The 24,295-nt window shown below is 55.3% G+C and overlaps 2 protein-coding genes and 1 pseudogene across 2 annotated transcripts; all 3 read left to right on the forward strand.

Moving 5' to 3' along the window:
- The first annotated feature begins 32 nt into the window (after positions 1 to 32).
- On the forward strand, positions 33 to 7,176 carry LOC115618575 (disintegrin and metalloproteinase domain-containing protein 2-like). Its single transcript, XM_030510285.1, has 19 exons — positions 33 to 155; positions 417 to 523; positions 668 to 746; positions 898 to 974; positions 1,061 to 1,198; positions 1,593 to 1,686; positions 1,954 to 2,025; positions 2,259 to 2,425; positions 2,779 to 2,860; positions 2,990 to 3,126; positions 3,222 to 3,408; positions 3,654 to 3,743; positions 4,022 to 4,220; positions 4,732 to 4,840; positions 5,140 to 5,323; positions 5,950 to 6,030; positions 6,476 to 6,593; positions 6,696 to 6,849; positions 7,062 to 7,176. The coding sequence occupies exons 1-19, from the start codon at positions 33 to 35 to the stop codon at positions 7,165 to 7,167; spliced, it is 2,304 nt and encodes a 767-aa protein (XP_030366145.1). The 3' UTR covers positions 7,168 to 7,176.
- Positions 7,177 to 7,245: 69 nt separating this feature from the next.
- On the forward strand, positions 7,246 to 16,190 carry LOC115618576 (annotated as a pseudogene).
- A 60-nt stretch (positions 16,191 to 16,250) lies between these two features.
- On the forward strand, positions 16,251 to 23,203 carry LOC115618577 (disintegrin and metalloproteinase domain-containing protein 32-like). The gene is made up of 19 exons (XM_030510286.1): positions 16,251 to 16,343; positions 16,399 to 16,478; positions 16,555 to 16,633; positions 17,129 to 17,205; positions 17,296 to 17,473; positions 18,142 to 18,207; positions 18,417 to 18,488; positions 18,638 to 18,804; positions 18,897 to 18,978; positions 19,203 to 19,339; positions 19,545 to 19,725; positions 20,200 to 20,289; positions 20,451 to 20,652; positions 21,075 to 21,180; positions 21,433 to 21,616; positions 21,885 to 21,959; positions 22,209 to 22,317; positions 22,483 to 22,636; positions 23,010 to 23,203. The coding sequence occupies exons 1-19, from the start codon at positions 16,251 to 16,253 to the stop codon at positions 23,149 to 23,151; spliced, it is 2,274 nt and encodes a 757-aa protein (XP_030366146.1). The 3' UTR covers positions 23,152 to 23,203.
- Positions 23,204 to 24,295: the final 1,092 nt, after the last annotated feature.

A 24,295-nucleotide genomic window follows, 5' to 3' on the forward strand; every position in this document is an offset into this window, starting at 1 on the left:
GAACGGCCGCGGGGGAGCCGTTACCGGCGGCGATGGGGCCGCACCGGGCGCTGCTGCTGCTGCTCCTGGTGCCGCTGCTGCCGCTGCGTGAGTCCGAGGCCGCGGCTCCCCCCTGCTCCCGAGGCCGCCCCGTCGCGGCTGATGCTGTGTCCGGGGTGGGTTCAGCACCGCCCGGGTCTCTCTTCCCTCCCTCCAGGCTCCCAGGTCTTGTCCCCGGTCACGGTCCCGCTGCGGCTGCACCCAAACGCGACCGAGGCACGTTGCTGAGGGGTCTCCAGCTGCAGGGGTTGGGGTACAGATGTGCTGGCGGCTGGAAAAGAGGGTCACAGACCTGTCCCTGCTCCTTGAGGAAGCAGTGAGCTTATTGTGCTTGCCCTGGGTGTGCATAGGTGCCCTCAGCACATGCTTTTCCATAGTCAGCGTTGCTAATTCTTCCTTTCTCTGCTCTCCTGCACACCAAGGATGCAGTGTCCTACATCCTCAGTATAGAGGGGAGGCCGTACACCATCCGCCTGCAGCCGCAGTAAGTTGGCCCTGATACTGCTGATGGCAGCGGGGTCTGGCTCTGCCGGGGCAATACTGCAGCTGCAGGACCTGCAATAAGCTCAAGGAGCCAGGTAAGGGATGTTCTTTAAAGCGCTTCGATTTTGATGCCTTTCTTTTGTAGTGTCTTTTTATCTGAGGACTTCAAGATCTACGTGTCGAACGAGGTGGGATCTGCGCGCTCTGATTCCATCCGTTTCAAGGTAGTTTTGGGTTGCTTTGGGGATTTTGTGCTGTAAGTGCTGCAGCCCAGAGCTGTGTCCCCCCCACGTGCAGCTCACTTCTTTGGGTGATGGGTGAAGGGATTGTCTTCTCAGCCACGGAAGGGGCTCCTTGTCCTTTATCCTGATATAGGGAAGCTGCTACTACCGGGGCTACATCGACGGCTTCCCCAGCTCATCAGTGACTCTCAGCACGTGCTCGGGGCTCAGGTAATGAACCACCACGTCGGTGCCCGTGGGGAGCCCGTGGGTGCCCCAGAGCTTGGGGGTCAATGGCCGGTGCTGCCCATTGACAGGGGCTTGCTGCAGTTTGAGAACATCACCTACGGCATCGAGCCCCTGGGTTATTCTCCTGCGTTCGAGCACTTTGTGTACCGCGTGAGGGACGGGAAGGCAGCAGGTCCCCTCTTGGCCAGCAGCCGCGCCGAGGCAGGGCCTGGGGTGCTGACAGCGATGGAGGAGTCGAGCAGAGCGCAGGGATATGATGAAGTGAGCTACTAGTGCTGGTTCTCCCCATGCTGCTGGTGTCCCCATCACATGAAGGGGTCTGATCCCATGGGAAGCTTTGGCTGGTGCTGTCTGGATGGACAGAGATGAGAGGGGCTGTTTAGGAGCACCGGTGCTTGTGCTGGTATCACCTGGGTTGTTACTCACGTAATGAGAAGCATCACCAAGGTAAAATGGCTTTGAAAAAAGTCAGGAATGGCAAAGTTGGAACAGCTTCTGCCCTTAGGCTCTTTTGAAGGCATCAAAGCATTGCTTTTGAAAGGGCACTTGAGGAGTGGGGCAAACCTCAGGCACAAGGTGACTATAGAATGTAGGAATAAGTGGCATTGGAGACTCTTTTCTTTTTCAGCCACTCTCGGCTGCAGCACAATCTCCCAAATACTTGCAAGTGTACGTAGTTTTGGACAAGGCTTTGGTAAGTCTGGGCCAGTCATTTTAACCTTGTGTTTGCCTGACTCCTATGAGCACAAAATGGTGCCATTTCCCACCTTTTATGTGTATTTGTTTTCCCTTTTGAAAACTGACATGTACTGTGGATTTGTAGGAAAGAAAGAATGAAAACTCCTGGCTTACATTTACACGATGGGATGTTGGCAATCATCATCTCAGTGTTTCAACACCGTTCTGCTTCATGGTGGTAAATGCCTTGTCTGCTCTAATGTGCTCTTGGGTTATCTTTCAGTATGACTACATGGGTTCGGACACAAAGGCAGCGACGCAAAAGATAATCCAGGTCTTCAATTTGGTCAACAATGTAAGTTTTAAAGTCTGTAGTAAGATGATGGAGGGGTCGGTGTTAGTAACGGCCACCTACTACTTGGGTGCTTTGGTTTTAGGAGGAGGTATGTAAAAAGTCTTTCATGCAGATGCCATCCAGTCGCTGACAATAGCAATGGGCTTTTCGTGCGTGATTGAATGGGTGTAGAGCTGCGGTTCAGCTCTGGAGGAGAGGTACCTGAGCAGGCATTCCCTCTGCTGTGCTTTCAGATGTTTAATCCTCTCAATGTCACCGTCGTGCTGTCCTCCCTGGAGCTGTGGACAGACAAGAATAAAGTGTCGACAGCGGGGGAAGCAGAGGACCTTCTGCAGCGGTTTTTGCAGTGGGCAAAGTCCCACCTCGCTCTGCAGCCGTACGACACCGCGTACCTCTTGGTGTAAGAGAGAGGTTTTGTTACTCGTTAAAAGTTACTCAGGAGAGATCAGTTAAACCAACATGGGTTAACTATAAGTATTCCCATGAAAAATGGGTTTTTAAGACACATTTCTTACATATTTCCTAACTCCTTAATATCCTGACAGTATTTCTCTCAAGTCCATACCTTCCAGCCTGGCTTTCAGTGCTGATGCGGTGAATGTGATTGTGCCAGCGCCTGAGGAGAGGCTCCTGGCCAGGGGATGGTACAGCCCCAGTCTCTGGGGACACCAGAGCATCCCAGGGGGCCGAGGGGGCCATATAGACCCAGGACCCCCAAGTTACCCACAGTGATGGGGTCTCGCTGTGTCTCAGGTACAGGCACCAAGCAGCGTTTGTGGGCACAACAGCTCCAGGAAAGGTGTGTCAGAGAGATGCTGCAGGCGTCGCGGCCGTGGTACGGTGCCGTCTGTTCCCCATCAGCCGCATGTCCCTGAGCCACAGGGACAGGCAGGAGCATCCGGAGCTGGGATCCGCTGGGATCTGCGCAGGGAAGGTGCCACAGCCACGCTCTCTCCTCCTGTAGTCCCAGGAGGCCACAACGCTGGAGTCCTTCTCTGCCCTCCTGGCACAGCTTCTGGGGCGCAGCCTGGGCATCGGCTACGATGAGTCCCCGCAGTGCCACTGCCCCAGGCACGTCTGCATCATGAGCCCCGAGGCGCTGTGAGTTGGTGGCTGGGGACCAGGAGGTGGGACAGAGGGTTTGCGAATGGCAGTGGATGTGTTGTCATCTAAACGCATAATTGCTTTATTTTTAGGCATTTCAGCGGGGTAAAAGCCTTCAGCAGCTGCAGCATCAGGGACTTTGAGGCCTTCCTGAGGCACGGTGGAGGCATGTGCCTGTTCAGCAGACCCCGCTTGACCGGGCTGTCCTCCCGGAGAGCGGCCGTCTGCGGCAATGGCATCGTGGAGCCCGGCGAGCAGTGCGACTGCGGGGCGGCCAAGGTGGGCACGGGGGGATCAGGGCTGGATGTAGACGTTGGTACCATGTCTGCGTTCAGAACAATGATCCCTGGAGCTGAAGCCGAAGATGGGTTATGTGGGTTTTAGATTGTTTTTCTTTGCCCACTTTCTTCTGGTAGATATTGCCCAAGTGTAGCTTTTACTGGGGGGAAAAGAAGGAAGAGAAGTCTGATAGTAAAACCTCTGGGGGAACGAAAAGAATAATGTGGTTTTGTGATGCCCCACAGGCCTGCTCGAAGGACAAATGCTGTACTACAGGATGTCAGTTCAAGCCGGGAGTGAAATGTTCCTCTGGATTATGTTGTAATGACTGCCAGGTAAAGCAGAGTTTTATACATATTGCAAGGTCGTTATTTACTCTTGGAGAAATAGAGCGTTCCCATGTTGAAGGATGGAGACAAATCTGCTCTGCAGAGAGGTTCCAGCTGAATCCCCCCAGGAGGAATATTATCGGGGAGGCTCTTGGGCAGTGTAACACGCTTGTGTGACCCAAGTGCCTCGGGGGGGGGGTCCTGAGAGCACTGGGGGGGCTGTGAGGGGGGACCCCGCTGGTGGCTGTGTGAGGATGAAGGGTCCTTTCTGCCCCCTCCGGCAGTTCAAGCGGAAGCACTCGCAGTGCCGCCCCGCCGCCGATGAGCAGTGTGACCTGGCCGAGTTCTGCACGGGGGCCTCGGCCTCCTGCCCCCCCGACCTGTACGTGCAGGACGGGCACGGCTGCGAGCACGGCACCGGCTACTGCTACAAGGGACGCTGCCAGTCCCCGGACCTGCAGTGCCAGCAGCTCTATGGGAAAGGTAACGGCTGCGCTGGTTGCACCGGTGCTGTTGGTGCTGCGCGGCTGCAGGATGTAGCCACAGGATGCTCAGTTCGTGTCTTTGCTCTTCAATTTGCTCCCCTTTGCACTAGAGGGGCTGTGGGTGGAGTGGGGCAGCCGAGGAGGAAGGATGTGGCTTTAGGAGAGCATTGCAAGCTCAGCTTGGGCTCTGGTTAATAGGCACTTCAGTAGCACGTGGTTCTCCCAATTCTTCAGAGGTAACAATGAAAACAATAACATAAAACGCTCATTGTCTGTGAGCAAACTTAATCAGTAACTAACCTACTATTTGCTAACCCCCTGCTTATTTCTGGGGCTCAGGATTGCTGAGGGTCTGGCAGTTCAGGGACAGGCACTATGTTTTCTCTAATTAGTGAAGAGCATCTCTGCTCTGCTGTGAACAGCAGGAAAAGCAAAGAAGTTATTAGATACCATAATACGTCCCTTTGTGTTCATTTAGATGATAACAAGTATCATTGCTAAACTTGTAGGTTCAAAAAATGCTCCTGTGGCTTGTTACGAGGAACTCAACAGTCAGCGGGACAGGTTTGGCCACTGCGGGTTGCAGCCCAGACAAGGCTATAAGTCCTGTTCTTGGAGGTATGCCTGGGGAAGGGCATGTTTAATCGGGGCTTTACAGCTCAGGAAAGCATCAAGACTCCAGCTGATAGTAAGATTTGCAAAGCAATAAATAGTCAGGTGTGTGTTCTCCTTGTTAGCAGTGCAGTGTCTCTCCTTGTGAGCCACAGGTTGGCTCTCGGACTTCCCAATCCTGCTTATCTATTCTTCTCATGCAGTGCTGCAGCTTTGTGTCGTGCTGTTTAATGTTTCTAGTGTTTCATCAGGCAGCACATCTATGTGCGTGTGAGGTACACAGCCTCTGCAAATGGATTTTGTAGGAATCTGAGGTGTGGGAAGCTTGTCTGCACGTACCCGTACAGGACTCCCTTCCCCACGGATGCGGCTGCTGTTGCTTACGTCTATGTGCACGGGCAATTGTGCGTGTCTCTGAATTATCTGTACACAGGAGCGAGGCTGGATCCTATTCTGGTTCCGCCAGGAACAAAGTGTGGTACTGGAAAGGTGAGAAAACGTTTTGTAATCACCTAAAATGATGGATGTGAATTGTAAATATTAACAAGAATTGCTCCTCTGCAGCGTTAAGTGTTCTTGGTATTTACAAACAGTGTAAAGACACACAAACGTTGCATTAAAGGGTTGGTGCGGTGTAAGCATTGGACATACCCAGCCCCAAGGTGGTAGCTGTAGCTTTTGAATATATCCAATATATTTTTCCAGTGTCTGAAGGGGGCTACAAGGATGCTGGAGAGGGGCTCTTCATCAGGGACTGTAGCAATAGGACAAGGGGTGATGGGTTCAAACTGAAACGGGAAGTTCAGGTTGGAGATAAGGAAGAAGTTCTTCACTGTGAGGGTGCTGAGGCACTGAAACAGGGCGCCCAGAAAAGTGATAAATGCTCCATCCCTGGCAGTGTTCAAGGCCAGGTTGGACAGAGCCTTGGGTGACATGGTCTAGTGTGAGGTGTCCCTGCCCATGGCAGGGGGTTGGAACTGGATGATCCTAAGGTCCTCTCCAACCCAAATCATTCTATGATTCTATGAGTTTTGGAAGTATTTTCACTCCTTTTTGGGACATGACGGTGGGCTGGGTGCGTGATGGCAAAGCTGGAGCTGTTGTGGTGCTTCTAGGTGTGTATAAACAACACTTGTCACCCACATTCGGTCCTGGGCTACGACTGCAATAGCAAAGTGAAGTGCCATGGCCACGGCGTAAGTCACCGAGCTGAGAATCTGATGGTTTAGTTGGTTTATGGGAGGGGGGAAGAAAAGGAAGCAGAAATGAAGGAACAAAGAATTGAAGGCAGTGGAGCCAGGGTAGATACAAGCGTTGGGTGGTTGTGGGGAGCAGGAGGGCTGTGGTGTGTGGAGGGGGTGCCAATACCCAGGATAAGCAGCTTAATTTCCGCTGCCACACAGAAATGCGGGTGGGTTTTGCAGGAGGATGATGTTTCATGCTTGCTCAGTGTCTCAAAGTTATCCTGCACTTCAGAGTGTGTTTCTTATCTGATTCACTTCCTAAATGACCTTCGGGTGCTGCTAAGTGCCCATGGCCTTGTCCCAACCCCACCGGTGGTAGAGGCTGATGCTGGTTGGGGCACAAGGGTCTGTTGCATGGATTCATCACAGATTTACCACCCATCCCCTGGCTTTCCAGGTGTGCAATAATAAGAAGCAGTGCCACTGCCACCCTGGCTGGAAGCCCCCCGACTGCCTGAAGAGGGGATCCCGCCTGGGGGGAAGCATCGACAGTGGCCTCCAGCTGTCTGATGGTGGTTAGTACCGTGGGGAGGTGATGGGCACCGGGCTGGGGTCACTGCTGCAGGCAGGGAAGGTGCTGGTCCCATTCTGCTGCCCGCTGGGCTGTCCCCCACCAGGCCTGTCCATGGCACGAGTGATGGAGGATGTGACGACAGCCTGGCCGGTGCTGGGCTCCTGCCTTCTCCTGCTCCTCCTGGCCGGGGCCATCTGCCTTGTGATCCGGTGGTGGGCGATGGGCTTGTGTGGACCACGGCCCCCGAGCACGGATAGGTGAGATGCCAGGAGGGGACGAGGCACGGCACCTGCGAGGGTTGGGGTGATCCCTGGGGCTGGCTGATTCCCTCGGGGGTCTATGGCGTGATCCCGCGGGATATGAGGAGGTTCCCCGGGGGTTAAGGAGATCCGGGGCTGGGGAGACCCCAGGGCCGAGGGGATCCGGGGCTGGGGCCGGTGCTGAGATGCTGCTCCGCGTCTCCCCGCAGCGCCGTCACCGGGGACAGCACCGACGTGTCGGATTGGAACTCGGTGATGGGTCTGGAGCTGGACACGGACAAGGAGCAGAGCGCGGGGTCCCCCCGCAGTCGTTAATAAAGGCGTTGGGCGGAGCCGCGCGTCCGAGCTGTGTGCGGGGGAGCGGCGGGGCCGTTACCGGCCGCCGGGGGCGGGATGGGGCCGGGCTTGGCGCTGGGCGCCGCGCTGGTGACCGCGCTGCGTGAGTGAGAGCCCCGCACTCCTCCCCGCACCCCCGGGACCCCCGAACCCCGCCGGGCAGCTCCCGGTGCCGCAGCCGCAGCTCCGCCCCGGCCATGCCCGGCCCCGGGGGCACACACGGGGATGAGTTTGTCCTTCCGTCGCGGCGCCCATCACAGGAGGAACCCCAGGGACGGGTTTGACACTGGCTCAGTTCGTGCTCTTTGACAAGCGCTGGACCCCGCTGGGTCGAGGGGCTGCGGCCGATGCGAGCTCCCTGCAGCACCTTGTGCTGGTCGGGTGTTGCTGGGAGTGTGTGGAGCTGCGTGGGGACAGTGACACTCGTGGGGATGGAGCCGGCGGTGTGGCTCCTTCCGAAGGGGACATTCCTTGTGTGGTTGTAGATGGGAGGGGGTGACCGGTCTCTCTGCGCCCCATTTCGGTTCCTGGTGCAAGGTGGGTTTGTTCAGCCAGGCTTGATCTCAGGCTCCAATCATCCGCGGTTCATGTTCCTGGGCTCTGATCCAGCAGTAGGCATGCACATAGCTTTGTTTTATCTATGTAAGTGCCTAGGTACTTCAGAATTAAGCGTGGCTGGATGATAGCAGGGTAGAAACTAGAATTGGAGAACCTCTGCAGGTAGTAACTGCATCTGTCCACATGCTATCAAGGCAGCTGTACAGACGTATGCAGTCCTGACTCAGGCACGACCATGGTGATAACAACCTGTGGTTGTAACTAAGAAAACGAATTCTTTCTCTAGGGTCACAGATGCTGCTGCACATCACAGTTCCCCAGAAGCTGCTCTCAAAAACAGCCGGAGAGACGGTACTTAAGAAACCAAGTTACCTGGTGTTTGTGTGTGAGAGTGGATGTGCTCCCGCAGCAACGCGATGTGCCACAGCCAGGGGGGCGCTGGGAGGGGGACAGCTTTAGGAAACCCTGTTCTGGTGGTGCAGGGGATGCTCTGCTGAGCTCTTGTGCTCTCCCTCGGTGTTCGTAGCTGCCCTTAGTGCCTTTCCACAACCACTAATTCTCCCTTTCTCTGCTCTCCCGCACGCCAAGGCCATAGTGTCCTACGTCCTCAAGATAGAGGGGAGGCCGTACACCATCCACCTGCAGCCACAGTAAGTTGGCCCTGGCGCTGCCTCATCCACCCGCTGCTGCCAGCAGTGAGGTCTGGCTCTGTCAGGGCACCACCACATCTGCAGGACCTGCAATAAGCTCTAGAAGCCCTGGGTAAGACCATTCCAGGGCATTTTCAGAGGATTTTGTTGTTTTTCTGGTCTAGATTCTTTTTATCAGATGATTTCAGGATTTATATGTACAGTGAGAAGGGATCTTTGCGCTCTGCCTCACCCCCTATCAAGGTAACAGTGACCTACTCGGTGCTTCTGTTGCTGTCTTGTGCCAGGGTGGCTGCTCAGTGTCCTGGGGATGCCACTAGTTAATCCAGAGAAGCAGTGTTGTCCCTCTCCACATGTTTGCTTCCTAGTCACAGCACGAGGGTGAAACAAGCATTCCTTGCATGGTCAGATGCATGTTTGTGAAGGTTTTTGGAGTCACTGAGTTTGCTTGGTTCAAAGGTGTAATCCTGACCATGTGGTCCCTTCCTTGTGGAGGGACCAGAAGAAGAGCCAGCACCCCTGGCACAGGGCAGGGCAGGTCTTTATTGTGAGGGTTTCACATCACCATGCTAGGATTTCTTTTTAATTCCTTGGGACAAGGAGAGATTGTCCATACAACCCTTGATGGGGCTGCCTTCTCAGCCACGGAAGGGGCTCCTTGTCCTCTATCCTGACATAGGGAAGCTGCTACTATCGGGGCTACATCGACGGCATCCCCAGTTCATCAGTGACCCTCAGCACGTGCTCGGGGCTCAGGTAATGAACCACCACGTCGGTGCCTGTGGGGAGCCCAGGGATGCCCCAGAGCTTGGGGGCCAATGGCCGGTGCTGTCCATTGACAGGGGCTTGCTGCAGTTTGAGAACATCACCTACGGCATCGAGCCCCTGGGTTATTCTCCTGCGTTCGAGCACTTTGTGTATCGTGTGAGGGACGTGAAGGCGGCGGGTTCCCTCTTGACCAGCAGCCGCCCCGAGGCAGGGCCCGGCGAGCTCATGGTGACAGAGGTGTCAAGCAGAGCACAGGGATACGATGAAGTGAGCTACTAGTGCTGGTTCTCCCCATGCTGCTGGTGTCCCCATCACAGGAAGGGGGTCTGATCCCATGGGAAGCTTTGGCTGGTGCTGTCTGGATGGACAGAGATGAGGGGGGATGTTTGTGCTGGGTGTTGTGTGGGTCATTACTCTTCTAATGCCTAACAAGAGATGTCCCCAAGGGCTACAAGGTTTACTGATGGGTTTGGAAAAGGAGGGTATTTCTCCCTCTGGTTTGCAGATGGTTGGCAGCGATGTTCTGGCTGCTTCAGCCATAGGATTCATGTGAGCATTCCAGGGCTCATCTTAGCCGAGAGCCAATGCCATTAGCAAAAGACTTCAGCGTTGTCCCAGCTATTAATACATGGCTTTTGCTTTCTGTTCCGACAATAACATCAGCAGATGGCAGTGCCTTCAGGAGGGTTTAGTGTCTCAGACGAGCCAGCATTCCTTATGCCTCGTGACTGAATTGGTGAAATGAATGATTAACAGTGAAGAATTCTGTTTTCCAGCCCAGGTATGAGAGGAAGATCGCGCTCCGCCTCATTTTGGAAAGGGCTTTGGTAAGTCTGTGTCAGTCGGTTCCTGTTCTGTGTTTGTGTTCTTTCCCTGGCTCGAGCTGCGATAAATCTTCACTGTGGTTGTCCCCATGGTCCTGCCTGGCCTGTGGCCACGTTTCAGTGGGCAGAAGCCCCTCTGAGAAAGATTGCGATAACCCCATGTGCTTCTGCATGGCAAATAACCTACATATAACCTCATGTCCTGTTTCAGTACAACTACCTGGGTGCAGACGACTATATTGTGGTACAGAAGATTGTTCAGATCTCCAGCTTGCTCAACAATGTAAGTTTTTTCCTGATTTATATGTACTGAGATGGAAAATATGACAGCTTATGTCAGCATACTGATGGAAATACTGATATCCATCATACTGATGGATAGGTACTGGTAGGATTTGACTAATTTTGGAGAAGATAATAACTAAACGTGCTTTCTGGAGGTACTGACTCTCAGCTTTTGACTTTTTGGGTTAGTCTGTCAGAGCTCCAGGTTTATCTAGGACTCATCCAGGCTGGGATGCAGCTGTGAAGGGGGTTTTGCCCCTCTCTGATTTGCTGTAAATCAGTGCTGCTCTCCCGTCCAGCAGTGCCTATTCCTCGACCCCCCAAATTAGACACTGTCCTATGGTACATGCTCCACAAGGGGCCGTTGCACTTGTAGGCAGGAGCCAGCAGCCTCCACTGCTCCTTTCCCTCTGCCTCTTAGGGAGTGATTTGGGTTTTTTCCTGCCTATGTAGTACACAGCATAGACAGTTGCATGAGTGTTTGACTTGAAATCCCAGGGACTAGAGTGTCTCCTCCTGGAAACAGGAAAAAATGCAGACAAGAAGCAGTTTGTGTATTCTGTGTGTTTAATGATTTAACATCTCTATTCAAGCTTAGGTTGTCTTTGGGTTTATTAGATCCAGCTTACTGAACTGAATTTGGGTTTTCTCTTTTGGACACACTTCCATGTCTTTCCATTTCCTATTTCCTACATCATTTTCATGACACACAGAGCAGCAGATCAGTTGCCAACCGCTCCCGTCTGTTTTCCTGAAGGAGCGTGGCTGCTGAGAACAAACATTCAAACAGCACCTGAAGTGAAACATACGGGAGCAGCCACTTCTCTCATTTAACTTTCAGGTGTTCAGGTCTCTGAATCTAACAGTTATGCTGTCCTCTGTGGAGGTCTGGATGGATAACAGTATGGTGAGGGCAGCAGGGAATGCAGAAAATGTGCTGCTGCAGCTTCTGAAGTGGAAGAAGACCAGCCGTGTTCTGCAGCCCCCTGAAGTGCCGTATCTGCTGCTGTAAGAATCAATTGTCATTACTTAAGAGCAGATAGTAACAACCTGCTGAACGCACGTGCTTGTGAAGGGCAGACTTTGCTTTGAGTGAGATGCCTCTTGTAAAAGTGAAGAGGCTTTGCAAACATAAAGCCGGGCAGGACCATTGGCTCTGCCTGTGAACACGCCTGTGTTTCAGGTACGGGAACCCAGCAACGTTTGTGGGCACAACAGTTCCAGGAAAGTTGTGTCAGAGAGATGCTGCAGGCATCGTGGCCGTGGTACGGTGCTGCCTGTCCCCTGCCAGCCGTGTGTCCCTGAGCCACAGGGACGAGCGGGAGCATCCATGGCTGGAGCTGGGATCCGCGGGGATCTGTGCAGGGAACATGCTGCAGCCCCGCTCTCTCCTCCTCTAGTTGCAGAAAGGTGTGTCGCTGGAGTCCTTCTCTGCCCTCCTGGCACAGCTTCTGGGGCGCAGCCTGGGCATCGGCTACGATAAGTCCCCGCAGTGCCACTGCCCCAGGCACATCTGCATCATGAGCCCCGAGGCGCTGTGAGTTGGTGGCTGGGGATAAGGATGCAGGAGGGCAGGATGTGCTGGAGGACAAACAGGGTCCCCGGCAGCTGCCAGGTTGGGCTGGTGCAGCCACAGGGATGATCCTCTCATCAGGGGTGTCTTGGGCGTGTTTTGCTTAAGGCCAGGCCAGATCCATCCCTGTTTTGGGTTTGGCGAGTGAACTGGAAGACACCCAGGGCACCACTGCACCTTGTGCCAGCATCTGAGCTGCACAGAGATCTGGAGAAAGCCAGCAGGGGTAGATGTGTTAACACATAAACGGATAACTTTCATTTTAGAAAGTTCAATGGGGCAAAAGCCTTCAGCAGCTGCAGCATCAGGGACTTTCAGACCTTCCTGAAGCAGAACAAGGAATGCCCCGTCATGAGGCAAGCTAAGCCCCAGCCTTCCCACCATGAGACTTCATGTGGCAACGGCGTGGTGGAGGCCGGCGAGCAGTGCGACTGCGGGTCAGTGGAGGTGGGTGCTGAGAGCGGGTGTAAGCTGGGCTCAGGGGTGTATAAAGCCTTTCTATGGTAAGACACACAAGTGCAGCATTCCTGCTGGTCCCTCGGCCCCACTGAGGTATCTGTGCGCAGGGAGGATGGGGTCAGGGCAAGTGGTCACCCAGCCCATAGGGAAATCTGCAGCAAATAACGATTCCTGATGTGTTTGCAGGACTGTGCATTAGACAAATGTTGTACTCCCCAGTGTCTCTTCAAGCCAGGAGTACAGTGCTCCTCGGGACTATGTTGTCAAAATTGCCAGGTGAGTTGTGTCCAGCGTTATCAGAAGTTAATCCCATTTTTCAACCTTGGAGCAGTGGTGGATTCTACAGCAGCACTGTCAACCAGCTCTCTGGTTTTCCTTGGATGGGTATCTCCCAAAATCTTAATCGTATTTGTGCTGCGTTTTGTCTCCTTTGGATTATGTTGTAATGACTGTCAGGTAAAGCAGAGTTTTATACATATTGCAATGTCATTATTTGTTCTTGGAGAAATGGAGCGTTCCCATGTTGAAGGATGGAGACAAACCTTCTGCTGTGCAGAGATGTTCCAGCTGAACCCCCCCGGGAGGAATATTACTGGGGAGGCTCTTGGGCAGTGTAACACGCTTGTGTGACCCGAGTGCCTCGGGGGGGGGGTCCCGAGAGCACTGGGGGGGCTGTGAGGGGGGACCCCGCTGGTGGCTGTGTGAGGATGAAGGGTCCTTTCTGCCCCCTCCGGCAGTTCAAGCGGAAGCACTCGCAGTGCCGCCCCGCCGCCGATGAGCAGTGTGACCTGGCCGAGTTCTGCACGGGGGCCTCGGCCTCCTGCCCCCCCGACCTGTACGTGCAGGACGGGCACGGCTGCGAGCACGGCACCGGCTACTGCTACAAGGGACGCTGCCAGTCCCCGGACCTGCAGTGCCAGCAGCTCTATGGGAAAGGTAACGGCTGCGCTGGCATCACTAGTACTAGCATCAAGCTCCAGGGCTGGTCCAGGGCAGAAGGATCCAAGCAGCATGGATGCCCACGCTCTCTCTCACATGAAATTGGGGAATCTGGGGGCTCCTGGAGTGTGTGGTGTAGGGAAGGGCAAGGGGGGACCATGGGAATGGAATGGGCCATCCGAAGGGGTGACAGTTTCTTGGGGGGTTTCAGGCTGGACATTGACACAGCCCATCACACGCACCTCACTGCCTCCCAGAGAGGAGGATGAGCCAGAAATGTCCCCTGAGGCTGTTGGGGAAGGTGGTGTGGGCAGGTCAGGCAATTCCGCTATCAGTGCCACAACCTGGATAGGGGTGGCCAGCGATGGGACTGGAGTGGGAGCCAGGCAGAGGCCAGAACTAATAAGTGTTAGAGGCAACAGAGCTACCTTATTCTGTAGTACCCTCAGTGGTAATCAGCTTTATTTCTCAACTTTCAGGTGCAAAAAATGCTCCTTTGGCCTGTTATGAAGAAGTCAACAGCCAGCAGGACAGGTTTGGGCACTGCGGCAAGCACCCGATGGATGGCTACAAGCCCTGCTCCTGGCCGTAGGTCGCAAGGGAATGCAGAGTGTTGAACTGGGAACATACAGTTAATTTGTGCTTCCTTTTACTGTCCATTCAAAGTAATAACCTGTGAGAAGGTTGCCTTCAGATGTTCTCCTCTTGCTGGGCAGAGCTGTTTTGCAGTGTTAGCTCTGGGTGTTCTGTAGGGAAACGGTGGTGGAGAGAAACGGGGGACTTCTGAAGGCAACTGCAGCACACACCTAATAGCGCTGCAGTTAATGTTCTGGTTCACAGGATGGCTCCTCCCCTGCTCTCACAGATTCAGCTCTTGTGAAACATCACAAGACATCACGTCCTCGTGGTTTTATTTTGTGTCAATCCCCCTCCCCAGTTTGTGCACCTCAACATTCCCAGCACTGGGATCGATCAGAATCTGTGTGTTCTAATTCATTGTGCTGATTGTTTTAGGAATCTGGGATGTGGAAAGTTAGTGTGTGTGTACCCGAATCGTCTTCCCTTCACAAAAATGAAGGGTGCCATAATTTATGCTCATGTGCAAGAACATCTGTGCGTGTCCTTTGATTTTATGAACGGACCCACAAAGTTCGATCCCCTCATGGTGAAGGAAGGAACAAAGTGTGGTCCTGGAAAGGTGAGAAATCCTGCAGGAGCAGCTGGAAATGGCACAGAATTAGTTGTAGAAATAGCTGCCATTTCACAGTGTGAGGTAAAGGTGGTCTGCACTTACAGTTTCAGTAATTACTGCCTTTGCTATTGCCCTTCGGTCATTCTTTAGGGCTCAGAACGCTTCTTAGGTTTGCGGCAAACATGATGAAGGGATGTAAAAGTGCCCAGCAGGATTCTTCTCCTATTGGTCTTACAGGTTTGTTTGAATGGCACGTGCCACCCGCATTCAGTGCTCAACTATGACTGCGACGTGCAGGAGAAATGCCACGGGCACGGGGTAAGTCACAGCAGCGCTGTTATGGTGGTGGTGTTGAGTTGATGTTACTGAAGAGGAATGAGTGGTTCTGGTAAAATGTCCCCTGGGGCTTGTCTGTGAACGGGCCAGACCCGTGTTCTGGGTTGCTGTGGGAGAAATGAAGTGAGATTGCCCGACTTCCTTTCCCTCCCAAGTGAAAAGCAATTGAGATAAAGGAGTGGGGAGTCTTTGCTTGTCTAGATTAGCAGAAAACTGGGGAGGGGGAAAGAGTATTTAGGGAGGATTTAACAGCACATCGTGGAAATGGTGTTGGGAAGGATGAGTGTAAGTGTGCAGGGCAGGGTGCTGTGGCCAGGGCAGGGTGCTGTGGCCAGAGCAGAGTGCACAGAGGAGATCCGCAGGCCCGCAGCAGTGCATCAGGCTCCTCAGGGTGGGTTGTACAAGGAAGGATGTTTTCTGCCCACCCCCGTGCATGCAGGTGTGCAACAACAAGAAGAACTGCCACTGCGATCTGGGCTGGAGCCCGCCCAACTGCGAGACTACAGGACCCTTTGTCGGTGGCAGCATCGACAGCCCATGGGAGGCTGGTGGGTGCCGCAGACAGGCACTGGGTGCCCTGTGGTTTTACTGGGTGCAACAGCAGCTCCTATGGCCCCACAAACTGTCCGGCTGCTGCTGAGCCCACAGCCCGTGGCATCACCCAGAGCTGCACCTTTGCTTTGCTCCCCAGTTGAAACGGTCCAAAGCTCTGCCCTGCTGATAGATGGGCTGCTGCTGGGCTTCGGCATCCTCCTCACCCTCATCTGTAGCATCATTGCAGCTGTGAGATGGAGGCGGCAGAAAGGGTTCTTTGCAAGGAGGTGGGTTGCAAACCCATGGGTGAGTTGGTGTACGAGTTATTTAATGCAAATCTTCCATTCTGGGTGTTGGGAGATGGACCAGGAGCATGGAGTTACTGGGAAAGCCTGGGCAGAGCAGGGAAAGTGGCACTTAGTAACAGTTTGTTGGTAAACCGGGGAAGTTTGTTGGTCAGCAAGGGAAGAAACTAACAAACAGACGTCTAAAACACACAAACGTAGGAGAAGCAAAACAAACTTCCTGACACCAAGTGGGCATCTGTGTGCGAGAGCCAGGAAAGCAGGTTTTCCATTTGCGAATTCCTGGGGGAAACGGGAAAAGTACAGGAGAAGCTGCAGATCTCGGTGAAAAGGGAGAGCGGAGGCTCGCCGGTGTGATGGGGAGGGGGAAAACGGGGGGGGAGCGGGGCTGGTGGGGCCGGGACTGACGCCGCGTCTCCCCACAGCCCCGACGGCGGCCGGAACATGGAGACGGAGTCGAACACGGACATGGAGGAGAACATGGGGTTGGAGATGGAGCCGAAGCCGGAGCCGGAGCCGGGCGGGGCCGCAGAGCCGGGCGCGGGGTCCCCCCGCAGTCGTTAATAAAGGCGTTGGGCGGAGCCGCGTGTCCGCGCTGTGTGCGGGGGAGCGGCGGGGCCGTTACCGGCCGCCGGGGCGATGCGGGCAGCGCCGGGGCTCGGGCTGTGGCTATGGCTGGGGCTGGGGCTGGGGCTGGGGCCGGGGTCGGTGGCGGCGGGAGGTGCCCCGCAGGTAGGTGCGGAGCCCCGGCCCCGCCGCTGTCCCCGGCCCCGCCGGCCCCTAACGCTGTTCTCCCCGCGGGCAGCGTGCCCGGACCTTCATCATCCCCATCGAGGGGAACCCCCACACCGTGCGGCTGCGGCAGCAGTGAGTGGGGCACAGCGGGAGGGCCCTGGCTCGCACGGTGCCTGCTGCAGGGGCAGCATCTCTGTTCTGTGCACAGAGTGTTTTTGCCGGAGGATTTCCAGATCTATACCGACGGCCAAGGAGGGCTCACGACACCTGAACTGGCACATGTGGAGGTAACGGTTGTACCCTGTGTGCTGTGGGTACCCCATGCCTCTGAACGGGGTGGCTGCAGGAGGAATATGCAGAGGAGGCTTCCCCTGCTCTGCCCCAACACGGTGCTGCCAGCACTTTCTCAAGGCACTAAACCCATAGAATCATGGACCAGTTTGGGTTGGAAGGGACCCTAAAGCTCATCCAGTTCCAACCCTCTGGCTACGGGCAGGGACACCTTCCACTAGAGCAGGTTGCTCCAAGCCCCGTCTAACCTGGCCTTGAGCACTGCCAGGGATGGGGCAGCCTGTTCCCAGTGAGCACAGGTAACCGAGCCAGCGGTCCTCAAACCTCCATGGGTGGTGCTGTGTGGCTGAAGAAGGTGGGTTCCCAGGGAGGCTACAGTGTTGTGCTTCTCCCTGTTGTGTGTCCTTTCCCTGTGGGATCGGGGACCGTGGCGCTACCCAGATCTCTGGGGAGAGGGCACTGAGCCATTGATGTGGCTTTACTGCTTCCAGCGGGACTGCTTCTATGAAGGCGACATCAAGGGTTTCCCCATTTCACTCGTGGCGCTCAGCACCTGCTCTGGCCTGAGGTAAAGCCATTGCCGTTCCATGGGGACACTGGTGTTATTCCACAGTGGTGTAGGAGCCGTTCCTGCCGCTCTGCTCCCTTTGCTTTCCAGAGGGATCCTGCAGCTCTCCAATGCAAGCTACGGGATCAAGCCTCTGGAAGCTGCAGCCAGGAATCAGCACCTTGTGTACCCAGTGTGGAATGAAAACACAGAGGCTTGGCTGTTGGCAGAGAAGACTTCCCTTGGCTGGCCTAAGGAGGTGACACCAGAGCCAGAGGATGCAGTAGCAGTGAGTACATCCACTGGTGGGATGTTGCCGTAGGCATGGGAAATGTGCAGCTGAAGGGTGCCTCTGTTTGTGCAATAATGTGTTGTTTCTGAGTTTATTCAGTGCAGCAGATGCTAAAGGGCTTTGTAACTCATCAGTGCTAAGGATGAGGCCTCTGCCTGTGCCAGGAGGGAGCTGTGAGGGTGGCCCGAGGCTGGGCAAGCAGGACAGGGATTCCTTGGCAGTGGTTATCATGCAAGAGCCGACCCTGCCTGGTGTTAACAGGCAAAGAGAAGGCTGGAACTTGCCCACTGGGTGTGTGGCATCAGGAGGGCACGTGGCTGGTGTGGGACTGTGGGAATACAGAGCAGTTGGGAATGGGAAGGAGCCCCTGCTTGCCTCTGCTCTGTTGCGAGCTGCCTTTTTTGGCCTTTCCAAAATGTCCATTGTTGTAAGTACAGATGGAATCTGATTGAGAATATCACGTTGTGGATGATGGAAGGATCGCACTTCTGGGAACTCGAGGCTGTTTGTCTGACAGCTCCGAATGGCCGTGAAGTGCAGGACCTGCACGTGGACCTAACGCTGTCCTTTGCAGAGCTGCTATGACCTGCAGCAGCTCTGCACTAACACATGCATGGGGGTGTGTGTGTGTGTGTGTTTTGTTTTGTTATTTGGTTTCCCTAAAGGATAAGCAAGTTGTCAGCAGACCCCCTCGGTACCTGGAAATGCACGTCATTCTGGACAAGGCTCTGGTAAGTGTCTGCCTCCTCTCTGCTGTAAATTGTTGCCTCTAGCCAGCAAGTCCATAGCTACACAAAGAATGTCAAGGACAATTTGCATGAGGCTTGAGAGTCTCCACGTAACAGGAACTAACTCCCTTGGGCATGACCAAGAACATGTGTGGCAGGGACCACAGCCCTGCACGGTGCCCTGACGTGCTCTTGTGTTCGTCACCTTTCAGTATGACTACATGGGAGCAGACAAGGATGTTGTGGTGGCCAAGATAGTGCAGCTTTTCAGCTATATGAACAGTGTAAGTTGCTTTCGATTGCATCCTGAACATGCATGGGATGTGTGGTAGTGCTGTGAGTAATGATAAAGCCCCGGAGGGAGAGCAAGCTGGATGCTGTGGAGCAGCAGGGCTCTGGAGACCAGCCGTGGTGTCTGTCTGCCTCCCTCCAGATGTTTGCTCGCCTCAATCTGACCATAGTACTGTCTTCCCTGGAGTTCTGGATTGAAAAGAACAAAATCCCAACCACAGGAGATGCCGAGGAGCTGCTGCAGAGCTTTCTGCAGTGGAAAAATGAGCATCGCGTGTCGTGGTTGCAGGACATGATGTTCCTATTTGTGTAAGATAAGGATGGCTGTGAGAGCATGGGTTGAAAGGGAGAGGAAGGTGCCGTTACACCATGTGTCAGACTGACTCTGGTCTGTTCCCCAGTTACAGGGAGCAGTCCCGTTATGTGGGTGCATCTTCTGCAAGAAAGCTGTGTCTCAAAACCCATGCTGGAGGCGTTGCCTTGGTACGGTACCTCTGTCTGTCTGTCCCCATAACCTCCCATCCCTATAGGTGATGTGGTGAGCGGTGCCTCAGGATCTAAGCTGAGGAGCCCACGGCAGCAGAAGCTGCTCCAGGCAGGAGCAGAGCTGTGCAGCCGAGGTGCCGGGGCACAGACCCAGTGCAGGACCCCTCACACCTTCACACCCAGCAGTGGTGTGGGGCTGAGGCTGGTCCCTGTCCCCGCAGTACCGCAGGGCTATGACACTGGAGGCATTCGCAGTCACCGTGGCCCAGCTTCTGGGGCTCAGCCTGGGGATGGAGCTGGAGGACCCCGGGAGCTGTCACTGCGCAGGAGCCGCCTGCATCATGCAGCCCAACTCAGTGTAAGGCTGCCCTTGGGTGCGCAGGAGGGTTTTGGTGTGGTGGCTCCATGGTGCCTGTCTGGGTGATGCCACCCACGAGGGCAGAGCAGGGGATGCATCCATGAGTGTGCAGGGGCAGAGGGCAGACAGCGCTTGCTCCGTGTTATTGACATCTTCTGCAGCCCAGCTCAGAGCGTGGTAACGCAGCCCTGTCCTCGGCCTGCAGACACTTGCCTGGTGTGAAAGCCTTCAGCAGCTGCAGCATAAGAGACTTCCAGCGTTTCCTCGCCACTGGCGAAGGGCAGTGTCTGCTGGACAGGCCAGACATGGATATAGCCTATAAAGCTCCCACGTGTGGGAACAAAGTGGTGGAGCCGGGAGAGGCTTGTGACTGCGGTACAGCAGAGGTGAGCTGCGGAGCCTTGGTACAGAGGCAAGCCGTGTGAGAACAACCCCAAGGGAGGTGGGAATTGCTCCTGTAACCTCCAGATCTTTGTGCAGGGCAGAGAGGGCCAGAGGCTTTATGAAACCCTGAAGCCACGCAGACACTTGGCTGTGGTGGTCACTGTGTCTGAAGTGACTGTCATAGAGGACTGTTGTGTGGTGATGGGGACGGATGGATGGAGGGATGGATGGATGGATGGATGGAGTGAGTTTGTAAGCGTTGTGAGGATGGACAATATGGCCTTGCTGTGGGAGCATGGATGGATGGTGGCAGCCAGCATGGCAGAGGGCTCTGCCTGGGGACCCTGGGTGCCACTGGTCACAGCAGAGCCTGGGAGATGTCTGCCTCGGATGAGAAATGCCAAGCTCTCCAGCTTGTTCCCTTGTCCTTGGGAGAAGCGGAACCTCTCCTGACTGTCCCCACCGGTCACCTCCAGGAATGTAAGCATGACCCATGCTGCACCATTGGCTGCAAGTTGAGGCGAGGGGTGCAGTGCCTGTCAGGACCGTGCTGCCGGAAATGCCGGGTGAGCCGTGTGGTGGGATGGGCACGCTGCATTCCTATGGGATAGCCCCGGTCCCGGCATCGCTTGCTCACATATGTCACCCCAGTTTGGCCATCCCAGCCAGGCAGCACAGGCTGGTGGCTCTATTGCAATTCTCTTCTGCTCCAATCCATTTTCTCTAGTTTATGAAGAAAGGCGCACCATGTAGACGCAGCTCTGAGGACGGGGAGTGTGAGTTGAAGGAATATTGCAACGGCACCTCTGCGCAGTGCGCACCCGACCTCTGGGTCATGGACGGGCATCCCTGCAGCAGGAATACCGCCTTCTGCTACCGGGGAGTCTGCCAGACAGCCGACAAGCAGTGTCAGAAGATCTTCGGCTCAGGTAAGGGTGATGGATTGCAAGAGGGGGCTGGCTGTCGTGTGGGAAATGAGAAGACCTGGAAGGGAAGCAGCGAAGTGGGAAACCCTGGCACCCTCAACCCGTGTGTGGGGGTGAAAAGGGATGGGTGGTGTGGAGGAAAGGGAGGAAACATGTTGGATTACGTGCCCATCAGTGTGCTGTCGGGGCACAGGGATGTTTGTAAGGTGTCAGTGAGCGCAGAGATCTCATGGGAGGTGATCCAAGCTGGGTCAGCTGGAGCATCCCACCATGGTGGGTTGGAGGGACCAGGCTGGGTTTGAATGCCTGTGAGCACACCGGTGGCCCCGGGCATCGCTGAGGAGCAGGGTGGCCTGTGGAGATGCCCATCCCCGAGGTGGAGAGAGGCTGTGGGACAGACCATGAGTGTTGTCCTGTGTTTGCAGCTGCCAAGAACGGGCCCTTGGCCTGCTATGAAGAAATCAACAGCCAAATGGACAGAATGGGACACTGCGGCTCCAACAGCCGCGGTTACCAGCGTTGTGCGTGGAAGTAGGTGCTGCAGCGGGGTCTGCCTTGGAGCGGGGAGAGGTGGGATCCCAAAATGTGCAGGGGAGACGCAGCTGAGCACTGAATGAGTCCATATGGAGCTGGGAGGGGAGATGTAGAAAGGCCTGTGTGGAGGCAAGCGTACCATGTCCGTGTGCTGGGAATCAGGCAGTCGGGGTCCCTGCTCCCAGCAGAGCTGCAATGGAAGGTTGAAGGTAGCTGTTGTCAAGTCCTTTACTTGTGATGCCTTTGCAGGGATCTCCCATGTGGGAAGCTCGTGTGTGAATATTCGAGCTCCAGGCCCTTCACCAAGGAGAAGGCTGCGGTGATGTACGCTCTGGTGCAGAACAAGCTGTGTGTAACGTTAGACTACATGAAGCCTCCTACAGAGAGAGACCCCATGCTGGTGAACGATGGCACCGTCTGCGGTGACCGCAAGGTAAGTGATGCCCTGATGTGTAGCAGCTCCTTTGGGAGAAGAAGGACTTGTAGAAAGTGTTGCAGTGGTAATGGCATCAGGACCCCGAGGGCAGTGGCTTTTCTGACAGCTCCATCCCGAAGGAGTCAGGATGGATGCATGGGTAGCGTGACCCCCTTCAGATGGGTCCGTCGCTAAGCCTGATGCTCCCTTGTGAGGTCCCTGATGGAGCTGGGTGTGTAACTGCCCGGGTGGCTGACCCAGGGCTGCGTGTGTGCTTGTGCTATAGATCTGCCTGAACCAGACGTGCGTGTCTGTCGCTGTCCTGAACTACACCTGTGGGATGAAGTGCCACAATCACGGCGTAAGTCACGGTGCTGCGTGTTGTTTGACTTGCTGGAGACATGGCTTTGCTAAAGCAGACATTGGGTCACATCTGTGGGGAGGAGCAGCCGAGGCGGGGTTGGTGGTGGAAGTGCCAGAGCATCTCTCAAGGCTGCAATGTGTAATGGCACTAGCAGAACTCTGTGCCCAGTGTCTGGTGAGTGGGGACGTGTGAGCATCATCCTCTGCAGCGGGCCATAAATCCCGTCTCTCCCTGTCTGTCACCCAGGTCTGCACTAACCTCGGGGACTGCCATTGCTATCCCGGCTGGAAACCACCAACTTGCTGGGAGAGAGTAGGGGCAATAGGCGTGAGTGGCAGCGGAGCCACTGGAGAGGGTGAGTGATGAGGGCAGCAGGGTGAGGGTTCTCATGGGAAGAGACAGATGATGGATTCCTGTTCTGGTAACGGCTTGCCAGAGCGGGGCTGGGTAGGCACGTATCTGGATCCCATTTTGTGTCCCTGGATGAGCTCAAAGAGGTTGTTCTGTTTCCTGTGCCTAGATGGGGCATATATGGAGAGCTGGAGCTCAATGAAGCTGTGTCTGTTTCTGATCTTCTGCCTCTTTTTGCCGGTCACCCTGGCGCTCCTCCTCCTGTTGCTAAAGAGAAGCGGCCCAACTTGCTGTCGCACCATGCGGGTGTTGAATGAAGACAAGTGAGTTTGTTCTCTGCACCGAAGGGTGTTGAGGTGATGGTGTGTAGGTGGCTGTAGGCAGCAGGAAAACTGGAGCCTGGACAAGGACTATGCAGCGTACCCAAGGTGGGAAGAGGTATTTAAAAGATGCATAGATGTGGCACTTGGGGACCTGGTTCAGGGGTAGACTTGGCAGTGCTGCATTAATGGTTGGACACAATGTCCCTGTGTCTCTGGGGTGCTCATGGTGAGCTTGGCCCCCAAACGAGGTCCGTGTGGGCTTGGAGGATGGCAGCAGCATGTGGTGCTGGGGTGGTCCTGTGCAAAACAGCCCTGGGGCTGGCTGGAGGTGGGTGCTGACCATAACGGTGCCTCTGTGGTGCTTCCTCTCTAGCCCCAGGTTTCAGAACTCAGCCCATGAAGACCAGAGCATGAGGGATGCTGCAGTGCAGCACGATGGAGGGAGACGTATGTGGCATCGGGCTTGGCAGCCATGTAACCGTGCCCTGTATGGTAATCACTGTAAGCGTGTGTAGTGTGTCCAGTTGTTGTGTTTTCGGTTGTTCAACAAAAGGTGTTTACAATCAATGAGGAGTTGTGTGGTTCCTGAGCAGCACCATGTACCCCAACAATGCCTGGACCGGGAGACCCCTCCTCAGTGAAAGGAGCCCTGGCTGTGTGCTGTGATGATGGGGCTGCTCCTGCCGCAGGACACAGCCAGGAGATGTGGGAAGGACCCACACAGGCTGGCAGCACTGGCAGCTTCAGTGCAAACGGGATGGACACAGGGATGCTCACTCCTGTGCTGCCCCTGCAGTCACGGCTGGTCCCTAGAAGCAGAGTCTCACACTGCAGAGAGCAGAGCAGGAGAGCTGGAAACTGCCACTGTGATCCTGGAGGCACTGTGATCCCCCCAGCCCATCCCACCCACCCATGGCACCTCCAGCCCTTTCCTTTTCACCCATGGCATGTCCATCCCTTCCCACCCATGGCACCCCCAGCCCCAACATGGGAAGCATTCAGTGCAGGCACCACTCCCGGTGCTCATTTTCCCCCAGGAAACCACTGTTTGGGCAGACCCTGCTCAGAGCATCCTGCCAAGCCCCCCTCGCAGCGGGGGGGACCCACCAGTTTGCCCCAGTGACCCCCGGCTGCAGGGCCCCTGCCCGGCGCCGACCCACAGGAAGAGCATGGGGCGGATGCGCGGTCCCCGCCGTGGGGCAGGCTCCTTCCCGCTGGTGTGGGGCTGGGTGGAGGAGGAAGCCTGACTCATCGGAGCAGGAAATCCCTCCCCTGTGCCAGGCGGCCCCTTCCCTGCTCCAGCTGCAGCCACAGCCCCCGGACAGGCGCCCCATCACACTTGGATGTGTGGGCTCGGGGTGCCCCTAGTGCGGCACCAGTGTGCCATTGGCAATTAAAACCATCATTACGGACTTTGATGGGAATTTGGTGACAAATTTGATGGGAATTTGATGACACCCCGGCTCCCGTTCAGCCATCAGGCAGCTCACTGGAAATGCCAATAAACCCTTGAGTGAGAGGAACTGTGGATTAGGGAGTTTCACTCCTTGCTACACAGGGCTTTTTGGATGTGGCTCCCATCAGCTTATTTTGGATGTGCTGGGCATAGTGTTAGCGTGAGCATCAGCAGCATCTCCTGTGATGCTCAAGGATGAGGGT

The sequence above is a fragment of the Strigops habroptila genome, chromosome 21, assembly GCF_004027225.2.
Source record: "Strigops habroptila isolate Jane chromosome 21, bStrHab1.2.pri, whole genome shotgun sequence".
In the NCBI taxonomy this organism is placed as follows: Eukaryota; Metazoa; Chordata; class Aves; order Psittaciformes; family Psittacidae; genus Strigops; species Strigops habroptila.